This window comes from Peromyscus eremicus, chromosome 6, assembly GCF_949786415.1.
Source record: "Peromyscus eremicus chromosome 6, PerEre_H2_v1, whole genome shotgun sequence".
In the NCBI taxonomy this organism is placed as follows: Eukaryota; Metazoa; Chordata; class Mammalia; order Rodentia; family Cricetidae; genus Peromyscus; species Peromyscus eremicus.
This window is the reverse complement of record NC_081421.1, coordinates 58,710,636-58,736,054: the sequence shown is the minus strand read 5'-3', so window position 1 is coordinate 58,736,054 and position 25,419 is coordinate 58,710,636. Positions and strand designations below refer to the sequence as shown.

The 25,419-nt window shown below is 47.7% G+C and overlaps 1 protein-coding gene across 1 annotated transcript in view; it reads left to right on the top strand.

Moving 5' to 3' along the window:
* The first annotated feature begins 611 nt into the window (after positions 1-611).
* The window catches only part of Fhdc1 (FH2 domain containing 1), a 38,010-nt gene continuing 13,202 nt past the window's right edge, over positions 612-25,419 (top strand). The window contains exons 1-6 of the mRNA XM_059265545.1: positions 612-670; positions 6,183-6,820; positions 15,996-16,057; positions 16,852-16,954; positions 24,036-24,121; positions 24,221-24,321. Coding sequence (XP_059121528.1) covers positions 6,320-6,820; positions 15,996-16,057; positions 16,852-16,954; positions 24,036-24,121; positions 24,221-24,321 — 853 coding nt within the window. The 5' untranslated portion in view covers positions 612-670; positions 6,183-6,319. The remainder of the gene's footprint in view (positions 671-6,182; positions 6,821-15,995; positions 16,058-16,851; positions 16,955-24,035; positions 24,122-24,220; positions 24,322-25,419) is intronic.

Here is a 25,419-nt window from a genome sequence, read left to right as displayed (position 1 = left end):
GCGGCACAGAGGACCTGATCTCCAGATTGCTCGGGACCGCCAGGGAACTCTACTATCGCTGCCCAATGCTCGGGGCAGAAGCTATGGTGGAGCGGAGCGTGCTCCGCGCGGAGGTGTGTGAATGTGTGCGAAGGTGCGTGCGTGCCTACGAATGTGTGTAGGGTGTTCATGCGTGTGCGCAGGGGAGGGTGTCCAGCAGACTGCCGCAGAGGTTCCTTTGTGGAAGGCGGTGACCTGCTCAGCAGCGAACGTGGCGCCTCCCCCTCGCTCCCTCGTTCCACTAGGACACCAGGACTCATCTTCGCCCTGCGGCAATTTCCACCTCCCTCTGTGGTTGCCCGCCCAGCCCCGCGCCGGTCTTCAGGTGCCAGGAGCAGCGTGCTGGGCGGCGGTTTTCGAGTCTCGGGAGCCCGGAGCTGGCTAGGGCGAGCACGGTGGCGGTGCTGTTCGGGTGGAAGGGGGAGCGAGGGAGGCAGCCGAGCAGGAAAGGGCGTGCTGCCCTTTGCGGCCGGCTCGAGGAGCAGCCGGGTAGGCAGCATTGTTACCTGCAGCGGCCCCGCCCCTCCGCACCGCCCTGCCCCCTCGCGGTCCCTGGCCTGCAGTCCTGCGGAGAGTCGGCGGCGCCGGGACAGCGGGCGGAGGCTGCGCGGGCGCCGGGAGCGCGGGCGCGGTGAGTGCGGGACTGGAGCGGGAGCCCGGGCTGCAGGGCTGGCTTGGGGGGGATGCCGGGCCGAGCGGCGGCGCGGGGTGGATGCGGGAAAGCGCGAGCTCCGCACCCCACTCCGGGGACCTGGTCGGTGAGCTCAGGCCCTGTGCCCCGAGGCGCACACGCGCCGGGCTGGCCCCGCATTGGACCCTGGAGCTCGGATGCGGCGCTACCGGTGGGTGGGACTTCGGGGGTTCGGTTAGCTTTCTTGGCACCTACGCGAGTCGCGCAGGTCGCAGGAGCCCCTCTCAGCGAGGACTCGCGCCCGGCCACAGTGGTGTGGGGCTTCCCACGCCTGCACACCTCCCTGGAAGTTGACGTCCGAAGTGGCGCCCGCGCTTCTGGAAGAGTAGGGAAGAAGCAGCGGGCTGGCAGTCATCCCCGGTCCCTGCGTGTGCCGGATCTCCACCTCCAGCCCGAGACTCCTTTTTGCGTTTCTGTCGCGGGCTCATCCCTTCTCCCTTGGTGTGGAGCCGCAGTGCGGCCGTGAGCCCTTCTCCTCGGAGCCCGCGCTGGGGACCACACGGGGTCGCCGCAGCGGTAGTCCGAGCGGCTGGCGACCACCGATCCTAGAAACACGGGCTCCGCAGTGAACCGGGCGCCCGAACTCGGCGGGGACACCGGGACAGGGCGAACCACTCCGGGTCGGGTCGGCACTGGGGGAACCCCTAGGGGTAGAGCAGCAGGCGCGGACACTCCAATGGCCTCTGAGCTGATCCGGGACTGGGACGTCCCGGGCCCTCCTGGCAGCGTAGGGTCGAACCCTTCTCAAGAAGGCTGTTCTTACTGTCCCAGCCGGGGAGCCTGCGCGGCGCGTGTGGGCGTCTCTCCGCCGCGACGCGCGCCTTCCCGGCCCAGATAAGGCGGCCTGTGGGCGAGCGCGGCCCAGGGACCGCCCACTCGGAGCCCGCCTGCTGTCCTGGGATCCTAGGCTGCGCGGCTGCTGGACACTGGTGGCCTTCGGGGACTCGGTCTAAGCGCAGCGGGAGCCGGCGGAGCCGGGGACCCCTTTGGTGAGTGGATCCGTCAGAGCGCTGTACTAGAGACCAAAGGAGGTGGTAGGCAAAGACTTGGGAGGTAACTGCTCATCTTGCCTGGAAAGATATCGTGTCCTGGCTGCTCCCTCCCTGCCCTGGTCGGGGCGGCTTTCGTAAAGACTCGGAGCTAGTGTGTAAAGAAATTCTGCCTTGAGTTGGGCCCTCCGCGGACACTCTGCCTGGTCCCCAGTTGCCGTTCTGGAGCGTCTGTCCCTCCAGGAGCATCCTTTGGCACTCCCGGGCCTATTCTCCCTGGCTTGGGGACCGGGAGAGAAGGAACTGAAAACGTGCGTTCAGAAACAGGCGTTCTCTCTCGCAGCTGTGAATGTTTGTTTATGTGATGTGACAGATTAAACCTGCCGTCATGGATTCTCGCTGCCGGCTAAAGTGCCAAGTCAGGCTGTGTTGCTCGCAAACTGACTGTCTACTTCTTAATCAAGAAAGGGTTTGAAAAGACAGGTCGAGGTGGAGGAATGTTCCTTAAGGAGTGAGGAGAAAGAAGGGAATAATATTTTAGAAAGGCGGGAACTTTCCCCAGCCCCGTTCCCCTTTTCCCGACTAAGAATACTGTGTAGCTCAGTCCTTTCGTCAGTTCATCAGGTGTACCGTCCGGCCTGCACTTCCAACCCAGGCCTCATCTGTGACACATGTCGGGATGGAAGAGGAAAGGCATCTGGCTCTGTGTCACTTTTTATTACTGTTGAGCAGAGCGGTCTAGAGGAAGACCCTACTTAGCAGTTAGGCAGGGGCCAGACAGCTCTTCTAGGAACTCTTAGGAACATTCTTATGCTAACCCTGTGTGCTGGCTGATCCTACGCTTAGGTGAAATCCGAAATACTGAAATCCAAGTTAAACGGTGCTCAACTGAGCAGCATCCCCTCCAGAGAGAGGGACAGCACCCCCCACCCCCCACCTCTGATGGACAGTGGTTATCACTCCGAAGGCTTGGAGATGGGTTCTGTCTTCAGAGAGCCTATTTGTGACAGTCCTGCATTTAACAGCTTCCTCCCCGCTGCTGAGGTCCCCCTGTTGGGGAGATGTTAAATACAAGCCTGCCTCTGTTTGTCTTGGGGAGATTGATGGGATACTTGATGATTCCCAGACAGAACCAGGGCCGGCCCCATTGTCCCTGCCACCGACTGTGAGAAACAGGCAAGGGGGGTCGTCTGTCAGGGTGTTTGCATCATCCGCGTTTCTCCCGGCGTCCTTGAGAGTGGGCAGTGTCATCTCTGCTGTGGACAGTATGATGGACTATTATGCATCCTCTATTTGAATGCCACATGTGACTGGAAGGAGTCGGAACGCTATCTGTGCCTTCCTGTTCCTGTCACCTCTGGAGCATTGGAGACCCTGCCCAGGGTCGGTAGTAGGGACGCACGATGAAGTAACGGCATAAAAGCATGAGCATGTAGCTAATCATCACCAGTGAACTGATTCAGTTGATGCTGTTGGGAGCTAAGATCTTTGAGTGTTGTGGGGGGGGAGGGTTGCCAAATAAAGGGACCAGGGACCGTATGGTACATTTCCCTTTGTTCCTCTAACTTCTTAAAATGACGTTCTTCCCTCAGGGTGGGAAGTAGTTACAGAGTTGTATCAACGCACAGTTCATGTGTGGCACTTTTTAACTACTGCCAGTTTTTACTGCCGGTACTTGGGCCATGCACAGCACAGTACTCAGAAAGTCTTCGTCCTTTGGGGTGTAGATGTCAGAAGACAGTGATTGATGATGTCACACTGTCTTTGAGTATTCAACCTCAGCACACTTAGTGTTTCTACATAATGCGCTGAGGGGTTTAATACTACACCTTTAAGTATACTTAACTGATGCAGATTGAATTATCACTTCCTAGATCAGTGTTTTAACTTACCCCCTCCCCTAGCCCCTCAGTGCTGGGGATCCAGTTCAGGGCCTTGGGGTAGAGGACTTGCCTGGAGTGCATGAAGCTTCTGTGTTCAATCCCCAGCACTGGCGTGGGGGTGGGGTGAGATGATATATAAGTACATCAGTATATATGGACCTGGAAGTGAGTTGGAGAATTAGCAGCTTTTTAAGGGTGATTTTATGCATAGAATGTATATAAAATATGTAAGAATAAACTGCCAGGATGACCTGTACAGTCTTGAAAAGAGAGGAGTTCAAATGTAACTATAAACTGTAATTGACAATGAGTCATGATCGCTTTAGGGGTGCCAAGTATGAAGACAGCCTAGTTATGCCCCTAATGGTAATTATGAAAACTCCTTCTAAAAGCCAGTTCCATCTCTAGTGAACCAGAAATCAGCTTAGATACATATGGATTACTTAGATGCTGCCCAGTGGTGACAGCGGAATACACTGATACCACTGAAATCGTGGAAGTGATTTTTTACTTATCAAATTAATAATTGGGAATGTCGTTTTCTATTCAGTACTTAAATTGTCCGGGACTGAACTCATAACTTAGTGGTGGAACACATCCTTAGCATGTGGGTTGAATGCCCAGCTCCAAAGTAAGAAAGAGCGAGCTATAAGCTCAGCAGCTAATGGAGGGCTGCCTGGTAGGCATGCAAAAGGGCTGGGGCTCAATCCCCAGCTCACAAATAACAAACAAATAAACAAACCTCAGACAGTTAAATCTTTCATAAATGCATTTGTCCCATAACAGAGACAACAGCTTAACATGTGGCCACTGAGTATTAAAGAGAGGGGGAGAAAAATCTCACTATTTACAAACTCTGGTAGCAAAGTGAAGATATTACACATATTTCTAGCAGCCAGGACTTTTGGCATTTCACCTATAAAACCAAGACATGTTTTTTTTTTCAGATTTATTATTATTTTTAACTGTGTATATGTACGTATTAGTGCACATATGTGCATGTATGTGCATGAGTATGTGTCCTTGAGTGCAGGTAGCCTTTGGAGGCCCAAGTGTCAGATCCCCTGGAGCTGGAGTTACAGGTGGTTGGGAGCCACCTGACATGGGTGCTGGGTCCTTGCAAGAGCAGTGCTCCCTCTTAACCACTGAACCATCTATCCAGAGCCCTTCCCCCGACATGTTTTTAAAGCAAATTAATTATCTGTGAGGATAAATGGAAATAGTGCACACGAACAATTATTATTAGAAATAGTTAACTACATTCCTGAATTAGCGCATTTTTCTTACACAAGCCAGTGGGAAAGGTATTCTCCGATTTCATAGATGAAAAATGCTGAAATGTAGGTGAGGTCATCCACCTCTGCTCAGATTGCAGGTCGAGGAAGTTGCAGAGCTGGGCTCTGAAGGGACAATGTTTCTAGACTCCACTCTCGCTCCCCAGGAAGTCCCGCCTATATGTGGTTGTATGTACAAGGTCTCATAATGTCTGAATTAGTGACATCAGACGGTTTACTTCTGTGTAACCCAGTGTTGTGTGAACCGCTTGTGTCTGCAAGTCGAGGCTCTCACAGGGATGACATAAGCTGATAATTATAGCCAGAAAAGTCGTGTAAAAAGCTCCCTCTTCACCTCTTCACCCCCCTCACCTGCCTCCTTGTGAGAAATGTAGTTGTTTTGACCCTGTTTTGAATTCAGTATAAAGCCAAAACCAAACATCTGTAGGTCCATAAAAATACAGGTCTCCAAGATAAGTGAGTTGTATTGATAAGGGCTAGACATGTGGCGGAGTTGATAGGGCAGTGTGCCCTTGTGCATCTCCTCTTTGTAATGGTGTCACGGCAGCAGAAAAGGCAGGTGACAAGTTTAGAGTCTCTGAAGAGTGGTTTTTCCAGAATCTAAGATCACAGCATTCGAAGGGGTGATAGGAGTTATTTAATGTACTGTAACTCTAGAGAGGAAAAAATGGAAGTCTAGTGAGATGATGTAATATGCCTGGCACACTTTTCTCCAGTTGGGGGATCCACATCACCCCGTGGAACAGGAACATGGTGACCCTGGCTGCAGGGAAACAAGCTGGGCCATTATTGTCTTAAGTGCCCCACCTGCTCCCTTCAACATGGAAAATGCCTTTTGACCCAGTGATTGGAGAGAACATGTCCAGACTGGAAAAAGGCAGGGTCACTAAGTAAGCACCAAGCACCTAACACTTCAACAATTTGGGCAGTTTCCCCAAGGGCTGGGATACATCGTCCAAGAGAGGAAGGAACCTCTTGGTACACAAGTAGTTTATTCATGAAGGAAACGCTCCTGGTCTTATAGCGGGCGCTGGTTATGTACGTGTTTCATTGATTAATGGGAGATTTCCAAATTGGCTTTATTGCTGATTCTTTGGCAGTTTTTCCCAGTAGCAAGATGTGGTTTGGATTTAGAAAAGTATGTGTTCATTCCAGTGTGCTTTGAGATATCCTCTTGACCTCAATATCTACCCATTGTGGGCCAGCCTACCCTGGCCTCTGAAAGGAAAAGGCTAGTGGGCAAACCTTTTCCAGCACTGACTTTAAACTTGCTCGGTCTTCACAGGTCAGAAAGCTGACATGAGGCACACTTGCCTTCTCTTCTGGCAGCAGACTCGTGGGCCAAGAAGTACGACTGGAGTTTGATGTTTGTGTCTGCTTCTCCAAGGTCAAGGAATTAGCTCCTTAGAAGGCAACAGTACTATGCATGTTATGAATTGTGTCTCCCTGGCCAGCGATAAAGAAAATGGGACTCTTGCCACGGCAGCTGCATTCATGGCTGGGCAGACGTCACCCTCTGCATCTCCTCCTCCTCCTCCTCCTCCACCGCCTCCACCTCCACCTTGTCCACATTCAGGGGAGGGCTTCCTCCCCTCCCCACCTCCTCCTCTGCCACCCCCACTTCCTGGGGGACCTCTTATCCCCCCTCCTCCCCCCGGACTACCCCCAGTTTCTCACGTGAATGGCTACAGCTCCCCGGGTAAGAAGAAACGGATGCGAAGCTTTTTCTGGAAAACCATTCCAGAGGAGCAAGTTCGTGGCAAGACCAACATCTGGACCTTAGCAGCCAAGCAGCAGCACCACTACCAGATCGACAAGAAGACCATTGAGGAGCTTTTTGGGCAGCAAGAAGACACCTCCAAGGCTTCTCTTCCCAGGAGAGGAGGAGCTTTGAACTCATCCTTCAGGGATGCCCGGGAAGAGGTGAGAAGGGGACTTGAGGATGGGAGGGGGCAGAGGCCGCTGGCCGTGTTGCTCTGTATTGGAGTTGCGTGTTTCAGATAATTTGGGAGATTTCACTGAGAAATGAGAGCATGCAAGCTAGATGTGCTGTGAAAACCACAGGAAGGGCTCACACGATGAGTTGGAGCTGAGCAACAGAAGTGTAGGGAGTGCTGCACAGGATCCTCCCAGGCATCCCCATGGATTATGACCTCATACAGAGAACACATGAGTTGGGGCTGCTGGGCTCGGGCCTCTCAGCACCACCCTGTTGCTAGCAAACGTGCTGTAGTTTTCTCAGGGAGAGAAGCCGGGGATGGAAGGCTGGGCTGGAGAGTTCAGCTATCTGGGATGAGCTGGGGCCCTCAGCATGTGTTTTCAGATGGCCCCCATGCCTCCGAGCTCTGAATTAAGTTATGGCCTTTGTAGAGACGGATTTCTAAAGAGCCAACGTATCAAGCTATTTTGAGACAGTTTTTATAAGAAGCATGTTTCCAGTTAATACTAAATGTGTTTCTTTGAAGGAGGAAACAGCTGTTAAATTACCAAACACATCTACAACCCAATATAAATCCTTTGCTTTAAATCTGTTGTAAAGGAGCGGAGAAAATAGGTCATCGATGGGGCTGCCTAGATAAGAAAGTGGGCGGGGCCCTGGGGTGAAGTATTCGCTCCATGCATTATTGAATTCTTGAGCCAACAGTGTTGACCTCTTTTCTCTTCATGGCTTAGCAACACGTTAACTCCTTCCGCCAGGCCCTGAGGTCCTTTAAGATGGTTATACGATCCCCCTGAAATTGCTGAGAGCATTCTTATAAAATACAGGGAGGAAGCAGGGTTGTTGTGTCTAACAAACTGTGAGGTGAGTTGGTAAAGTCAGTCATCAGAGGCTGTGGTGTCGTCAGTACTGATCACAGGCTTGTCTGTCTGCCCTTCATTTGGTCAACTGCCCTTTCGGTATTGGAAGGGACGCAGGAGTCATTTCCTTAGTGCCCTGGTCTTGGCCCAGCTCCCAACAGAAGTGCCTGATTGCACAGCTGGTCACGTCTCCCCCTCGTCTCCTAGTTCTCCCTGCTGAGGTGACTGGACAGGTGTGTGTGGACCGGGGGCATCTGTCCCAGAGAAGCACCTGGAACAGGAGGGGTTCAGCTTAGCGTGCCCCTGGGGAGGCCGCCCTCAGCTGAGAGAAGAGGCCTCCGCTAGGAACTTGGGAAATTTCAAGGTGTTAAGGGCGACTTACTGCTTTCCACTTGAGAGGCAAAGAGCAGGGTAGAGCCCCTGAGAGAGGAAGCATGAAGCAGTGTTGTGAGCCGTTCTCAATCCTGACAGGAACAGAACAGTCCATTTCCAAGCCAGATCCAAAGCTCAGGAGCAAATGTCTTGCTGTCCACCTTCTGTCCCTGAGGCCTACATCATAGACATTTATATTTTTTTTCCTCCTTTTCAAAGGAGTTATTTTTAAATTGTGTGTGTGTGCCTGTTCATTTGAATTGAGGGGCACTCGCATGCCCTAGTGTGTGGGTGGAGATCAGACTTCTCTGTTGGTCCTTACCTTTCATCTCCTGTGAGACAGGGTCTCTCTGGTTGTTCACCACAACTCAATACCAGGACAGCTGGCCCCAGAAGCTTCCAGAGACTTTCTTGCCTCTGCATCCCGCCTTCACGCAGGAGTGCTGGGCTTGGAAACTTGTGCTACTGTGTGGGTTCTGAGGAACCGATCCAAATAATAGATATCGGGAGGTCATGAGGCTTATTTGGCAAACACCTTACCCACTTGAAAGAAGTGTGTTTAATTTTGTAGATTTATTTATTTGATTTTCATGTGTATGAGGGTTTTGCTTACATGAGTGTCTGTGTACCATGTGTATGTAGTGCCCTTGGAAGAAGGCACTGGAATAAACTGGAGTTAACAGATGGTTGTGAGCCGCTATGTGCGTTCCCCAAACCCAGGTCCTCTATATAAGCGGCAAGTACGCTTAACCACTGAGCTCTCTCTCCAACCCCTGAATTTGTTGTTGGTGTTTAGATGCTGCAAATGGGATCCAGAGCATTGCGTTTGTGAGGCAATCATTCTAATATCGAGCTGAACCCTGAGCCCTAAACGTATGCATTTCATTGTAAATTACATATAAAATGTACTGCCTTAACTGTTAGTTGAATGGTATCGAGTGCATCCATAGTGTGGTGCTGACACCACGGTTCATCTCCAAAACCCTTCCCCCCTACAAACCTGAGCTGCATACCCGTTGAACAAGGACTTCTCATCCCCCCTCCCCCTGGCCCTTGGCAGCTCCATTTTTCTTTCTGTCTCCGTGAATTTTATTGCTCCGGGTACCTCATAGAAGTAGAATCGTGTAGCCTTTTGTCTTTTTCATGACTGATTTGTGTCTCTTAACCTGGTGTCCTCCAGGTTCATCTAAGCTAGAGCATGAATGCGTCAGAATCAAGTCCATGTAATATTTATCCCATTGTATACTTATACCGCATCTTGTTATAAATCCCTCCATCCTGGGATAGCTGTGTTACTTCTACTGCTGGTGAATGATGCTGCTGTGAACATGAGGTGCAGAGATAGTGCTTTTGAGTCTCATGGGTCCGACTCTAAGAGACAGCATATTAAAGTTAACATGGCTAAGTGCCAAGAGATGATCCAACCCCTTCAGCTCCTCACTATGCAGGAACAGGGAGTTTAGATTGGTTCTTCTAAGTTCATGCTTGTTGACGTTGTCACCTAAGAGATCACTGAGGATCATTTTCAATTTCTTACATTACCTTCAACATGACTGGAAATAAGCCGGTGTGTGCCATTTTCTTTCCTGACTGGTTCAGCAGGGCTACTCTCTGACAAAGATCAGCCATAAATCAATCTTCCAGCTCACCCTGCAGTGAGTGGAGTCCAGGGTCAAAGCAATAGTCCTCACCCTCTGTCCGGGTGCCCTGGAGAAAATGCTGAGCAGTGTGTTCCTCAGAGGGCCTGCTCCCGAGCCCAGACACGGGACACTAACACGTCACAACAGGCCATAATTCTGGAGGTTCAGACGTGCGGGGGAGGAGCAGGTTGGGTCCCTTGTCATATAACTTCACATAGAAATAGCCTGATATTATATGATTGGCTTTTGTTTTAAAGGGCTTATAGAGCATTACTAGAAAGTTCCATTGTGCTCCAGTGGAGGAATTTGCTGGAGGGTAGGGAAGATGTTGGTTTGGGAATGGCAGGCATAGAAAGAACAGTACTTAAAATAGTAAATTGGGGGAAGGAGGTTATGAAATGCTACCATCCTTGTATGCTTGTTACCAAAAATTAACTTGGGAGATCACAGATGTGATGGTGTCATAGTAATTAAGCTGTAATAAAGCAATTGGAGATACACTGATATATACTGGGCTCCTAATAAAAGGTTCAGCTCAGATTTCACTTCACAGTTCACTGATGCCATCCCTGAGGAGTTGCCTAGTTCCTGTCCATCCATTACAGATGTCCTGAGTTCTCAACACTGCTGTTAGTTGAGTCTCTGTCTCCCGATGCTCATGTTAGTTGGCTTTTTGTCTCCCTTTATAATTTAAGCAGTTCTTTAAAAAAAAAAAAAAAAAAAAAAAAAAAAAAAAAAAAACCCTTTATTTTTAATGTTTAATTTATTGTAAGTGTTTGCTTGTCTGGATGTGCACCACATATGTGCAGGAGCACTCAGAAGCCAGAAGAGGGATTCAGATCTCTAGAACTGGAGTTACAGGTGGTTGTGAGCTACCATGTGGGTGCTAGGAATGGAACCTGGGGCCTCAGTTAGAGCAGTAAGTTCTCTTAACCACTGAGCCAGCTCTTTAGCCCGCTTGAGTGACTTTGGGGGGGTGGGGAAGGGGGAGGTTTCGAGACAGGGTTTCTCTGTGTAGTTTTGTTGCCTGTCCTGGATCTCGCTCTGTAGACCAGGCTGGCCTCGAACTCACAGAGATCCGCCTGGCTCTGCCTCCCGAGTGCTGGGATTAAAGGCGTGTGCCATCAGTGCCTGGCCTCGTGTGACCCTTAAGGGTAAGAACATGGTTTACCAAGTTGGTGAACTCCAAAGAAAACAAGTGGAGAACTAAAACAAACAGAATGGCCCAGTGCAAAGGGTCCATCGTCCTAGGCAAGGACAGATCAGAACTGGAGCTCAGCAGCTGTCATTCCCCGTGGTGTGACGGTGAGTGAACGTTGACACAGTGTAGACAATGAGCTGAAAGAAGAGAATGGGAGTGAGAGAAGAGGGAAGAGGAGGGAGGAGTCAGGAGTGGGGAGGGAGGCTGCAAGAATGATGGGTCTTTCTAGATCCATGAGCAATGCTGCTTCATCCTCCCACGCCCTCATTTGAGAACCAGTCATTCCCCTGTAGTCATGATTACATTCCCAGTATGTTCTGAGATTCTGGGAACTGCTCACACTCAACAACTGTAGACTGAGATAGAGTTTATAGATTAAAACAATATGTATATTTCAGGTTTCTCGCTTTCTTTTTTCTTTTTTTCCCCCTCTCGTAAATTAAGAGGTTCCGATAGATAGCCAACCAGAACTGAAACAGTGAAAAGCTGTCAGAGACCGAAGTGAAGTGAGCCTGTACTAAAAGGAGGAAGGTTTAAAATAGTTTTGCTTTTCAGTTTTGAGTGGGGTGGAAACAGTCACTGTGTCAGGTGACTGGCACATGTAAGGATGTCCCAAATGAAAGTGGTTTAAAGGGTTGAGACTTGGCTCGATGGTAGAGAGCTTGCTTAGCAACGCGAAGGCCAAGCTTCACCACTGGCACCAGGAAACCAAAAACCCAAACCACGAAACCCAGAACACGCCACCAAGGAAACACACCAAGTGACTGAAAGGTTTTTTTTTTTTTTTCTTCCACCCTGAAAACATGCTAAATGAAATAAGCCCACCACACAGGGGAATTCTAATTCTGCCTATATAGAGGTACCCAAAGGGCTAAAGAGGTAAGTCAGTCAGCAAAGTGTTTGCCTCAAAAGCATGAGGGCCTGAGTTCAATCCCTGGGACTCCCACAAAAATGCTGAGTGTGGCGGTGCATGCTCGTAATCCTAACACGTGGGCGGTGGAGACAGTTGGATCCCTGGGGCTCACTGGCCTGCCGATCTAGCCTAACTGGTGAGCGCTAGGCCAGTGACAGACCCTGTCTCCAAGGAGGTGAACAGTGTTCCTAAGGATGACTCAGGCAGTTGTCTTCTGGCCTACACATACATGTGTGCAAACCACACAAACACACACACACACACACACACACACACACACACACACACTTAAAAAACAGAAAACGAGGATGGAAAAACTCATGGCAATAGAAAGTACCAGCCAGGGTCATTGGCTAGGGCAAGGTGTGGTAACAGGCAGCTACTTTTTAGTGGGTTCAGGGCTTTGGTCTTACAAGATGTGAACACTTTGGAGCTGGATGGCATCATAGATACCATGTGGGTACACATAGTGCTATTGAGCTGTACCCCTAGAAATGGTCGCGATGCTAAACATTATACACGGTTTCCTACAATTTAAACAAGTTTCTTCCTGTGAAGGATATGGGAGGTGGGGCTTTATAAAAGACTGATGCTAAGGAAAGGCGCAAGAATTGTGGGCTGGAGGTTTAGCGTCATGGTAGGGCCCTTGTCTTGCATGACACGCCGGACTTTGGGTTCTAGGCCTATCTGAGAGAAGGGAGTTAAGGGGGGACCTGACGTATCACATACAGGTGGGACGGAGCTGGAGGGAGAGATGGCAGGGCCTTCATGGCTGGATTGGCACATCCCTAGCTTCTAGTAGCTTGTCTCCTCTGACTTAGCTTTTGCAGCCCACTGGGATCTCTTCCAAGTGCCACTGTGTGTGTGTGTGTGTGTGTGTTTGTGGCTCCAGCACACCACCAGCCAATCCTGAAGGGCTCTGCAGCTGAAACACTAGCTCTGTGGAAGCCCGAGTTTGGGAAGTGAGATAAGCTCCTTACATGGGCCGTGATAACCCTCTTTGAAGGGCTTTAACAAACACCTTTATAACTGTTATAAGGATCCCGTTTGATAAGGCAGCAGAATCGGGCACCGGGTAAGCCCAGGGTGCCCAAGAGCAGGCGCTGTCCTCAAGTGTTATCTTTTGTCTCTTGTTCCTTGTTTGGGTGAAGGGCTGGCCTTTGTTTTCTTGGTAAGCTGATCGGTCATGACCAGCCCAGGCTTTTCCTTAGAGACCGGCTGACTGTGACCAATTCCAGAAACTGTTTGGGCTGTGGGCACATCTACAGGCTAGAGCTGCCCTGAATGGAGCGTGTTGGCTGCCTCTCTGGGGTGGCTTAGGCTCCTGGAGGCTGGTGTGAACATGATGTCACCAGGCATCCCACACTAACTCCAGGGGTGCCCCTAGACTTGGCCAGACACTGTGATTGGCTGCTTTTCACAGACCTGTCCACATTTATGGAGGGACCTCCCCACCTTGGTGTATGGGGTGGGGGGCTACATTTATTAATTCCATGGGAGACCCACCAGTACTAAGCTCACAGGAACCCGAGGGGAGAGGAATCAGAGAGAACCAGGCTGACATTCTCTTCCAACACTGCTTTGGGAAAGCCACAAAATGACATCTCTGGGGTGCAGTTTCCTTATCTGTCAAATAGGGATAATAAGAGTAATTTCCCCCCTTGCATTTCCAGCAGTGGTGGCTATGGACCTGTGCCAAGTATACAGAGCCCCAGAGGGTGGAGGGGTGGACAGGATGAGGGTGGAGTTGGAAGTGCAGGGGGAGGAAGGATGCTGCAGCCCAGGGTGAAACACAGCAAGAGGTGGCAATTTCGTGAGAGAATTATCCAACAGGTTTGTTTCCATTCTAGGTAGACACGGACACCACTGTATCAGGGTACGTGTTCGTACTTGTGGCCTTTTAATTTACAAGTTTTAATGAGCAGTTTTCTGCCTTAATAAATTGAGATTCCTCATTCCAGTAGGAGCTTTCCCCCTTAGAGTGATAGGGTTCACAGGCTTAATTCCCTTTTTTTTTTTTTTTTTTCTCTTCCTTCCCACTGAACTTGAACCGCAGCCCCTGGGTAGGATTCCAGTTAAGGAGGGTGCCCTCTCAGCTTGGAAGCTTATTTTATGGCTGGCAGGTGATTGTGTTAACATCAAATAAACCCATGGGTTAGTAAATAATGAGATTGTTTGAGATTAGCCTTCAAAAGGAGGCAACCATACCTTGTAAAAATTTAACCTTATAGCCAGGAAGTGACATTAACGGTCTTGCTTGTTGCTTACAAACTTGAAGCGACCCTGAGATGCAGAATTTGGTCTGAAACCTGATTCTCTTTTGTTCTCAGTGAATCTCTGTCTGTCTGTATTTCATCCAGCCTCCCTTTACCAAAAGACAAATGGGAAAGACGTCAGTAATTTTAGCTTACCTTCCATCCTCCACCATGGATATTTATTTCCAGAGGGAAAGATCACTTCTCAGCAAGGCCCCAGAAGTTGTAATTTATAGTTTAATAAGATCTCAAATTATTACTTTTGAACATTTAAAACTTGTTACGGTCCAATCTGGGTTTGGATGGCACAATAGAATAGTTCTATCAGCATTTGCTAAGTCAAAAGATGCTATATAATGCCAGGCATGGTGGTGCACATGCTCAATCCCAGCAGGCAGATCTCTGGGATTTTGTGAGTAGCCTGGTCTACACAGTAAAACTGTATTATTACATGGACCTTTTAACTCAGAGACAGAAAAGCGAGGAAATAAATGTATGGATCTGAGACTTCCTGGTGAAAGACAATTTTTAAACTTCTGAGCAAACGAAATGTAGAATCCTTTTTTTTTTTTTTTTTTTTTGAGACAGTCTCTGACTGGCCTTGAACTTCTGATAATCCTCCTGCCTCAACCTTTTGAGTGTTAGGATCACAGATGTGCACCGCCCGTGGCTATGGTACTTCCTTCCTTTCTCCTAAATGGATGATTTATATCTACGACTGAGAACTGGGACCCAACCTCGGCAGAGCCATGGTTTTGTTTGGCCATTTCAGCTCTATGATGCCTGCGATGCTGATGTATTCACTTAGGCCTTTCAGTATGGGCAAATGGAAAAGAAAATTTTTCATTAAAAATGTTATCTATTTGAATGTCTATACTGGTATGATAAACCTATGTCTTGTGTGTTGTTCTGGGACTAGAACCCAGGGCCTTGTGCATGCTGGATAAATGCTCTACTACTGAACTACCGAGTCCAAACATGAATTCTCTTAAAATTTTTATTATTTATTTATTTTTGGTCCTGTGGGAGGAGGATTGAGACAGACTGTCATGTAACCCAGGCTTGTCTCCAGCTCATGACGTAGCTTAGGCTAGCCTTGAACCCTCCTCTTACTTCCGTCCTCTAAGTGCTGGGATTAGGGGTGTGTGTCACCGCACCCAGTGGCATGTGTCATTCTTTCTGCTCAGGAAATAAATACAGTAAGATGTTCATAAAACTATACTAAGGACATGTGTCAATTACCAGATTTACATATTGGAAATCGTTCCCTTGTACATTGGTATTATACTTTGACAGGTTTGTAACAAGTCTTTCTCTGTCCTGCCAGCCAGCTCCCAAATAATGACATGGAGACGTCTTATTAATTATAAAAGCTCGGCCTATAGCTTCGGCTTGTTCCTAACTAGCTCTTATAACTTAAATTAACGCATATTTTTGTTAATCTATGTTCTACCACGTGGCCTTTACCTCTGTCCCGTTCTGTGTGTCCCACTCCTGAGGCTGGCTGGCTTCTCCTCTGCGCTTCGATTATTTCCTCCAACTTCCTCTCTCTGGCCAGAAGTCCCACCTATACCTCCTGCCTAGCCATTGGGTATTCAGCTCTTTATTAAACCAATCACAGCACTATATCTTCACACAGTGTACAAATATCCCACAGCACAGGTTTTTAACTCTTTTGTTTCTTCCAACTGTTTTTATTTTATTTTATTTAGTTATTTTGGTGTTTCGATACAGGGTCTCTCTCTACAGAGCATTGGCTGTCCTAGAACTCACTATATAAATCAGGCTGGCCTGGAACTCACAGAGATTCACCTGCCTCTGCCTCCAGGTGCTGGGATTAAAGGCATGGGCCACCATGCTTCAGCTCAGCTGTTTTTATTTATATTTAAAAATGTCTTATGCATCTGTTTCTTTCCAGATTACTGTCCTGGATGCAAAACGAAGTATGAACATTGGGATATTTCTTAAGCAGTTTAAAAAGTAAGATTTTTTTTTTTTGCTACGTGTCTGGAATTTTAGGCATATCCTTGCTGTGAGGGTGTGACTGAGCTGAAGTTCAGATTGTAATCTGAGCTAGGGGCATTCCATACTCCTTCAAGTTCATCCTAGATGGGCGGCTCCACGGGTCTACACGCGTCTGTCTTTGCTGTGAGCTTACAGTCTTGACGTGAGGGAGAAATACCCTGCAGTGTCCACAGAGGGACTGTATGTCAAGAAAGTGTGTGTGTCTTTTAAATTCTTCGACAGTTTCATGTACACATGTACAGAATTTAGGGCATTTCTTCCCCATCACCCTCTCTCGTCACCTCCTCCATCCCCAAAACCACTCTCCTCAGCAAGTCCTGTTTGACTTTGATGTCTTTTTTTTTTTTAACCTACTGAGTTTAATTATGGTTGTTTACATGAGTGAGGGGTTATTTACAGGAACAGGGGGGGCTTATCAGTGGCTATACCACTGAGGAAAATGACCCCCACCCCAGCACCCATTAATTGTCCATAGTGCCTCAGGGAGGGTGGGACCTCTGATGAGGCAAAGGTTTCATTCACCTTCACCCAAAGATCCTGTGGTGGGTGCTGCTGTCAGCCATCCCGGGATTCCTGGGGGTGTTTCCTGGAAAAAGGCGCCTTAGAGTGCTTTCCAGTAGGGGAGCTGGTGGGGCCTCTGAACCAGGGAGAAGCGTGCAGAAGAGAGGGCAGAGAGATGAGCTTGCTTTAATTGCCATAGGCTGTGTCCCTGTTGCACACCAGCAAATACAGTTCCTTATTTTCTCAAGGTCTCCTCAGTCCATCGTAGAAGATATCCACCAAGGAAAGAGTGAGCATTACGGAGCAGAGACGCTTCGAGAAATCCTTAAGCTTTTGCCAGAGTCAGAGGAGGTAAGGAACTTGCCGCATTGACTTACGGGTGTTTGGAGTGGTGAGAGAAGCTACGTGTTCTTCTGAGTGTGAGAGGCCCCCGTACGCAGAATACTTCCTTCCCAGGGTCAGGGGAGTCACACATAACAGTCAAAGGTGACCAGTCCAATAGAACGAGCCAGGCTTATGGAGTCAGTCTCTGTGCAGGTAGGGCCGTCCAGTAACTGAGACACTCGGGCACGGTTCTGAATGCCCGCGCACTTGTAAAATGAGGACAATGACCCTTACCTCATCGGTTCCCAAGATGACTAAGCCCTGATTATGCAGCCAGCATGGTAGTTGGCACACGGGAGCTCAATAAATTTTAGTTTTCTTTTCCATCATCTTAACATTTGACCTTTGCTTAGAGTGAACCCGGGTTATAATACCTACACCTTGTCTTTTTTTAAAAAAGGAAAAGAAAAGCTGTTTTGGATAAAGATACTGTAAATGTAGGTGAGTATTAACATAGGGGGTTTGTGTAATGGACTAAAAGGAGGAAGTTGCTGTGGTCATAGAAAGTACCGTGATAGCAAGGTATTAATTTTGTTTGGACCAGATGAGTTAGTTATTGGGTAGTCAGAGCTTCATAAGAGAAAAGAGAATAGCAATTTAAGACTTTAAAAAGAGTATTTATTGCTATGGTGTCTGTTGGGGGGTGAGTGAGTGACGTGGTGCTCCAGTGGAGGTCAAGGGACAGACAGCTCTGAGGAGTTGATTTTCCCTTTGACCTTTCTATGGGTCCCAAGGATCAGGGTCAGCTCCCACACCAGATAAAGAGCCCTTACTCACTGAGCCAAGTCCCTGGCCCTAGATCCTAGAAGAGAGACTTTATAAAGCCATCCAGCAGTGTGATGATACCAGCTTTTATTGATGAAGAAAGTTTCAGTAAGAAATTACACACATTCACATGCTTATGAACATTGAACTAAAACAGCAAAGAATTTTATAAAAGATTTTACTTCTGTAAATAAAAGTAAAAGGAGACATTTTATAAGTAACAAGGAAGGGGAATGAAGTGTGGCTCAACTGTTTGAGGCACTAGCCTGATTCTTATCACTGTAAGAAAATAAATAAGTCAAGAGGATAAGTTGTTTCTTTTTTTATAAATCATCTCTTCCAAAAGTACTGTTGACTCCTCATACAACCTGCCCCCGTCCCAGACATCGTTTATGAAAGGTGATTTTAATGCCATTAATAACAGGAGAGAGAGAGAGTTGTGATTTTCCTTTTATGTTGACGGGTTCTAAATTCATAGTGGATATCAGCGGGTAACTGGAGGCTCTAGTGGATTCACGTGTGTCTGATAAGGGGATGCACTCTTTCTGCCTCAGATTTTGTTTACAAATGAAGTGTCACTTACTTAAGCCCAGATGAATTAATGACCTTTATTAATTAACTAAGGGTCTTAAAGTCTCTTACAGACTGACGGATGGTCCCTCATTTTTTTGCCTGTGTAAAGAATGGGGTTTGAGAATCTTTGCTAGCATGAGTAGGGCCGATTTCATTTGAGTTTTAAAAAGATTGTTTGCTTTCAGCTAGGGCTGCAGCTCAGAATGCCTCCCGAGCATGCGTGTGGCCCTGGGTTTGAGTTCCAGCATGGAGGGGGCGGGGGAAAGACTGATGTGCTTTTGAAATTGTATCCCTGCATGGCCTCTTTCCTCGCCCTCCTTAGGATTTCTCCTGAGTGCTCACTGACTGACCTCATCGTTTTTTTTTTTTTTTAAAGGGAATATCAAATTTGACAGTGCATGTGGAAGTTCTCAGAAGGCTCCTCATGGTAAAAGGGAGTCAGGTGTGAGCCTGAGGGAGGCTGCCAGCTCCATGCCGTGACGAGCTGGGAGAACTGAGAACTCTTTTCTTAATATCTGCATTTTTCATGTTCAGTTCAAAAATGATTAGAAAACGCAGAGGGGTTTTTCAAAAGAGCAAAGAGCTGTCAAAGGGCCTCTGGTTTAAAGATCCTTTTATGTTGTTTGAGTTTTGTGGGGTGTCACCGGAACAGGATTGTACAGGGCCAAGAGGCACCTGAGAGCTATCCAGGTCACCCGGGTCCTCTGGCCCCAGGTAGTGAGCTAATCGCAAAGAAGCCTGGAGTAGGACCCCTGAGATGTCTTTGGACTCCCTGACACAGGCCAGAGCACACAGTCTCCTGTGCAGGGTCATCCTCAGTCTAAAGGTGTGACAGAGCCTGGTCACACTTCTTGTTTACATTACCGGCTCTGGGCTGCCGCTCACCACACCCTGCACACTCCACTTGAGCAGAAACACCCTGCTGGGTCATCCCTCCTGGAACTGCCGGGGGTCTGTGCTGTCCAAGGGCTGCAGGGGAAGCAGAACTGCCTTAGGGCTGTTTTGTGGCCTGGGGTACTACCTAGACTGGTGAAGACCCTGGAAGATCTTGGTCCCTGATGGAGGTGAATGATGAGAGTGAGATCAGGGAGGAAGCGGGGCCAAGTGAGAGAGATTTGGAACCGTGGCAGAAATACACGAATAAGTGTTTGTGTGTGCATAACGACCACTAGCCTGGGGTGTAACACAGTACTCATTTTTAGCACAGGAAATAACATCACATCTACCGAAGCTCTCTTCTGCCAAGCACTAGATGGGAACAAGTGGAAATTCGGTGGTGCTGTATTTACAGAGCTTCGTCCAGTGATGGACACAGAGATGATTATTCTGTCGCCTTTTCCTCACTTGCTCTTCACAGGAACATTATGAGAGACACCTGGTTTGCAGATTGCATCGGCTCTCACAGGTTACAAGGTGTCTCAGGATTGCTAGGTGATACAAGAGGGGTGGACTTGAACCCTAATTTCTCTGACCCTGAGCAGTTTTTCCTGTTGCCCTCTGCTACCTTTCTTGGAGGAAGGAAGGGGCAAAGGTTGTCAAAACCGTGTGCCTCACACCACGCGGTCTCTCAGCCTTTTCATCACCTCTGCTATCACCGCCACCGGTGTGAGCAAGTGTCATCGAATCCTCCTGTTGTAACCTTATCAGCGTGCTGAAAAATATGAGCGGAAACAGCCGTTTTCTCTCCCGTCCCCGCCTTCCCAGCTGACAGGCCAGCCGAAGCCAAGGTTAATTTGTCATCGGGAATTTCTCTGCCCTTCACTTATCTTTTATCTGGCACGCTTGCTCATCTTTCTTCCAGTATGTGGTTCACCCTTGCAGAGGAAGAGGCGGGACCCAAATCAAAGTTCTGGGTGTGCTCTTGTCTGCCCGTGGTTCCCATACCAGGGATGAGGGTGAGGAGGGGCCAGGGCCGCTGCCCAGCCTGGCCAGCCCTGCTCCTGCTGTGGGCTGCTGCTGCTCCACTGACCATCTCCGTGTCCGGGGATCAGAGCTAGAAGGTGCTGGTGGAGCCGCCTGCTCTGGTGGTCACTCCCGCCACCCCATGCTGAAGAAGAAACCCGGGGCTTTTTCAATGCCGGAGCAGCCCTTTTGTCCCCCCAGCTGCTCCCCTCCTCGGCCAGTGGCCGTTCCGTAGTAGGTGGCATGTTTGTGGGCAGTCCTGCCTTTCTGAGGCTGCCTGTGCGAGTGGATTGGGGCAGGATGAGCAGACCACCCTTTCTTTGGCCTTTCAAATCTCAGGAGCATGTTCTGGCTCTTAGGACAGAAACTGGGCACAGCAGGGGTCGTAATGAGAGGCCCTTGGCTCAGCCAGCCAAATTACGCCTAACTGTTTAAGGCGTGATTTCTGATAATGACGATGAGAATGCATAATAATTACAGTTTGCTCACCTCGCCTCTTCCTTTCCCTGCCACTGGGAAGGCGCAGTAATCCCTCTTAATGAATACAAGGCTTGCTGGGAACTAGAATGAAGAACTATGTACATGGCGTTTAAATTTCTGTCTTCCATCTCCGTTCCCTTAAGATCCATAAACATTGTTGGCCCTCTGCGTAAGTGGAGGAGATTAATCCTTGCGCAGTCACTGTTCAGCATGTTTAACGGAAGTCCTGAAAGTTTAGCTGGAATGACCCGTTCCTGTGCTTCAGCCTGAAATCCGTGCTGCTGTTTTCCTAAGCTTCGCACATAGTGAGCATGGGGTCTCTTAAAAGGCCCGGCCTCACTCTGCCCCTGCCCATATATAGTGAACTGTTAAACTCTGCTCCGGGAGCAATCACAACGCAGCCTAGGGCTGTCTCAGTTCACAAGGGAGGCACTAATTGGAGTTGAGCTAAACCGGAAGTATCCTGAGTCCTTAGATGTAGCAAGGCTAAAAATGGTAAATTCCCTCTATGGCTCTCTGCAAGTGGGTCAAATGTAGTTTTACAAATGTCTGTTTTCTGCCCCAACCAACCAACCAACCAACCAACAACCCCCCACCTTCCAAAAAAAGGCCGTCTGGGTGTAGTTCAGTAGCAGAGCATTTGCTTTATCAAGCATGAGGCCCTGGGTTCCATCCTAACACCACAAAATGAAAATGAAGTGGAAAGAGCAGCTTTGAGAGAGATCTAACTCTAGAGAGTGAGTTTGTACTGTTAGATTTTATATTTTCACGTAACTGCTATAAATATGTCAATTAGTAGGTTTTAAAAAAATAAAACCTTTATGTTATTTAATTATAATTTTCTGTTTTTATTTCTCCATTATTTATCTTTTTGTTTGATTTTTCTAGGCAGGGTCTTGCTATGCAGCCTAAGCTGGCCTTGAACTCATCCTCAGCCTACTGGGTTCCTGGGTACCACCAGGACAGGCTGCAGTTTCCATGGCTCCAAAGGGCTTGAACTCAATCAGGATGGGGAGGGTGGAAGAGAACAAACTTGTAGAGAGCAAGCTTTGTGACAAACGATGTGGTCCAGAGTGTGGCACCCAGTAGATCTTTTATTTAGCGTTTCAAGACCCTGGGTTGAATATCCAGGAAAAGATATTCCTTTTCATGCAGGAAAATGTTAGATTGGTCAATACTTTTTGTCAACAGTTAGCTGCAGGAATGGGTTGTGCCTGACAGTAATGGGACTAAGGTATCACTTACGTAGACTCTTAAGAGCATCTTTAGGAGTGATATCCTCTTACCTTGGTCCAGTTTTCTGTGTGGAGAAGGCAGGATTTTTCTGTCTGATGCAGTTTGAGAGCTTTGTCTCTGCCTCCACCTCTCCCTGCTAATTGTTTGGCTGTGTACCTACGTCAGAACTCTTTACTGCAGGAGGGGAATACGTGTGTGTTTCAAAACCTTCGTTTAGCTTGATTTTTTTTATAGCAGCAGTCTGTTCATTGTAGATAAGTAAAAATAACTAGAATTGAAGAGCAAGTAAAAAGAACAGTGACTGGTAACACTGTGTGTGGAGGAGGTAGACATCTTTTCTTCTTGATTTATAGAAATGTGATCTTTATACTGTATAGACTATTTATTTACCTGCTTTTCATAAGAAAAATAATTTTTAGGTATTTTACTTTTGATTAAGTGCATTACTTGTATGTATTGATGGGGTTCCATATAATGTGCATAACAGCGTGTGCTGACCAAATCCAGCGCTCCTTTGCCCATGCTCTCCCTTCCCCAGGACAACCTTACTAATCACTATTCTACAGTCAAGACATTTCTTAGCTTCGACATAGGTTAGAGAATTCGCAGTTCTTGTCTTTCAGTGGCTGGCTTATTTCACTTACCATGATGCCATGTGGTGCCATCCATTTTGTTACAAAAGACAGACTTTCACTCTTTTCAATAGCTGAGTGATACTCCATTGACTGTAATTCCATATTTTCTTAATCTGTGTACCTGTTGATTGGCATCTAGGCCGGTTCTATATCTTAGATACATCATAGGCAGATATCTCAACATCCATCATTCAGTTGAAGCTTTTTTCCTTCTTATTACCTTCTGGAGAGCCAACCTGGTCTCACTCCAATAGGCTAGGCTAGGGTAGCCCAGTGGTACAGCACATGCTTCTCACGCCCAGGCTCCAGCCTCTATCCCAACACTGGAGGGTGGGGAAGCAGTAGCCAGGTGAGATGACACACATCTGCAATCCTAGTATTCGGAAGGCTGAGGCAAGAGGATCAAAACTTTGAGATTAGTTTAAATAGCAAAACACTAAACAAAAAGAACAAATAAAAACACTGGTTGTTGTCACTAAGATCCACAACTAGATGCCTCATTCTGAAATAAATCAGTAAAGAAAAGAATGAGTTTATTTAGTTCAGCCACCAAGAGAGAAAGTGTAGGTGGACTTTTCTGTGTCCTGACAGCCAGCTCCCAAATAACCACACTGAGACTTATTATTAATTATAAATGCTTGGCCAATAGCTCAGGCTTGTTACTAGCTAACTCTTACATTTTAAATTAACTCATATTTCTTATCCAAGCTCTGCCACATGGGTTGGTACCTTTTCTCAGGACATCAAGTTCATCTTCTTCTCTCTGTGTCTCCTCACAATTCTTTTACTCCACTCTTTTTCTTCCCAGCATTCTCTATGCCCTGAAAATCCTGCCTAGCTAGTCAATTCTCTATTAATGATGAGAGCAATACAAATTTACAGTGTACAAAAAGATTATTCCACAGCAAGAAAGAACCTAGTTTTTCTCCCCACTGGTGCCCAAGAATCTCTTAGACTTTATAGAAAGCCAGGAGGCAAAGGGCAGAAAACATGTGGGTTTAGCTGGGAATTTTACCTGCCCTTTCCTCGGGGCCCAGGTCACCTTATTGTTCTTGCAGACTGTGTCCATTTTCTTGGTGGAGAGGTCACTAGTGTGCCTTTAGAATTTAGAAAATCTCCTCCGTTTCTCCATTGGGTTCTCTGTCAGCATGAGTCCCAGCCATAGCATCTACCCATCCGGCAGTAGATCTGGGACTCAGTGGTGGAATGTTAGGCTAGGATGCTCAGGGTCCTGGGCTCATCCCCAAATATGAAGACGGATAAGCAGACAAGCAAACAAAAAATAACACAGTAGTAGGTGTGGATTCCTTTTTCTTAGAGCTACATTTTATTACTTTGAATTTAGCACCAAAACATTATTTTCTTAGAATGATTCTAAAATGAAATTTATTCTTAAATTTTAATCAGTTTTTTTTTTTTTTTTTTTTTGTCTTCTCCCCTTCTCTTTTGTCTTTTAGGTAAAGAAGTTAAAGACATTTAACGGTGATGTGTCCAAGCTCTCTCTGGCAGATTCCTTTCTGCACTACCTGATTCAGGTGCCAAAGTAAGGCTGCAGTCCCTGGCCGCTGTCCTCTGTGGAGCGGGGTTGTTGCTGATGCCTGGTCCAGCTTTACTTAGTTTTATTTTCTTAACTGTTTTTCAGCTATTCACTTCGGATTGAAGCCATGGTGCTAAAAAAGGAATTCTTGCCATCCTGCTCTTCTCTGTACAACGACATAACAGTTCTAAGAACTGCTGCAAAAGGTAATTGAATATGTTTCCACATAGTTTGTTTTCATCAGATTTGGTAGCTGTTTATCTTTTTAAAAAAAATTTCAGATGAAATTGGAAATGGAAAAAAATCTCATTTTTGGATCACCTAAAAAGGGAAAAGGGTGTAAGGAGGGATGCAATTCAAGTAATGAACATCCATTTGCGTATTATCTTTCCATGGAAGAAAGTTTCTTTCATCTCAGGCTTCAGAGTCAACCTTGCAAGTAGCACCCTGTCTTGCTTCTCAATGTGGCTAGCTTTCCATGTTCCGTGTGTGTGTGTGTGTGTGTGTGTGTGTGTGTGTGTGTGTGTGTGTAATGTCTGTGGTAGTGTGTGTCGTGTATATGATACAAAATGTGTTTGCATTATGTTTATGTGTGATGCTGTGGCATTTGTGGTGTTTAGTATGTATTGTGTGTACTGTATATTGTGTTTGTGTGTGGAGTTTGGTATCTAGTGGGAGGGGTGTGATGCTAGTGAGTGTGGTACGGTATACAGTGTGCACGTGTGTGGGGTACATGCAAGCACAATGCCTATGTCCTGGACCATCTACATCTTCCTTTCTTGGTTGACCGGGACTACTCTTCCAAAAGCAGGCAGGCCTCCCTTCCAGGCTGCGGCGTGTGCCTTTTCCTGCCGGGGCTCCTGAGGTTTCTGTTCTGTGGCTTCTCCCACCTACCACCCCTCTAGACTCCAGCATGGGAAGGTCTGTTAAGTCTGAGATGGATCAGCTGATCCTTTCACATCTTAAAGCGGCTAAGCTTTTCCTGCCCAGCCTCCTCTCGGGGTCTGCCTGCTAGGGCTGGAGCCTTTGTCTCTGGCTTTTTGTGTATCTTGAGAGTGTAGGCTGGCAGCCCTGCAGCTCCCTGGCACTCACTGCCCTGGCACAGGCAGGTCCGCCCACCTTCCCATCTTCAGCCCTCCAGCCTGGTTTTCTCCCAGTCACTTCTCTAGTTGTTTTTCTGGAACTGTCTATTCCTGCTTGGCCTTCCTGTGCCGTTGCTCTTGCCTGTGGTGAGAGGGATGCTCCCCCTTCAGCCTGCCGCATTTTCTTCATGCTGGAGCAGCACTGAGCGTGAAAAGGGATTT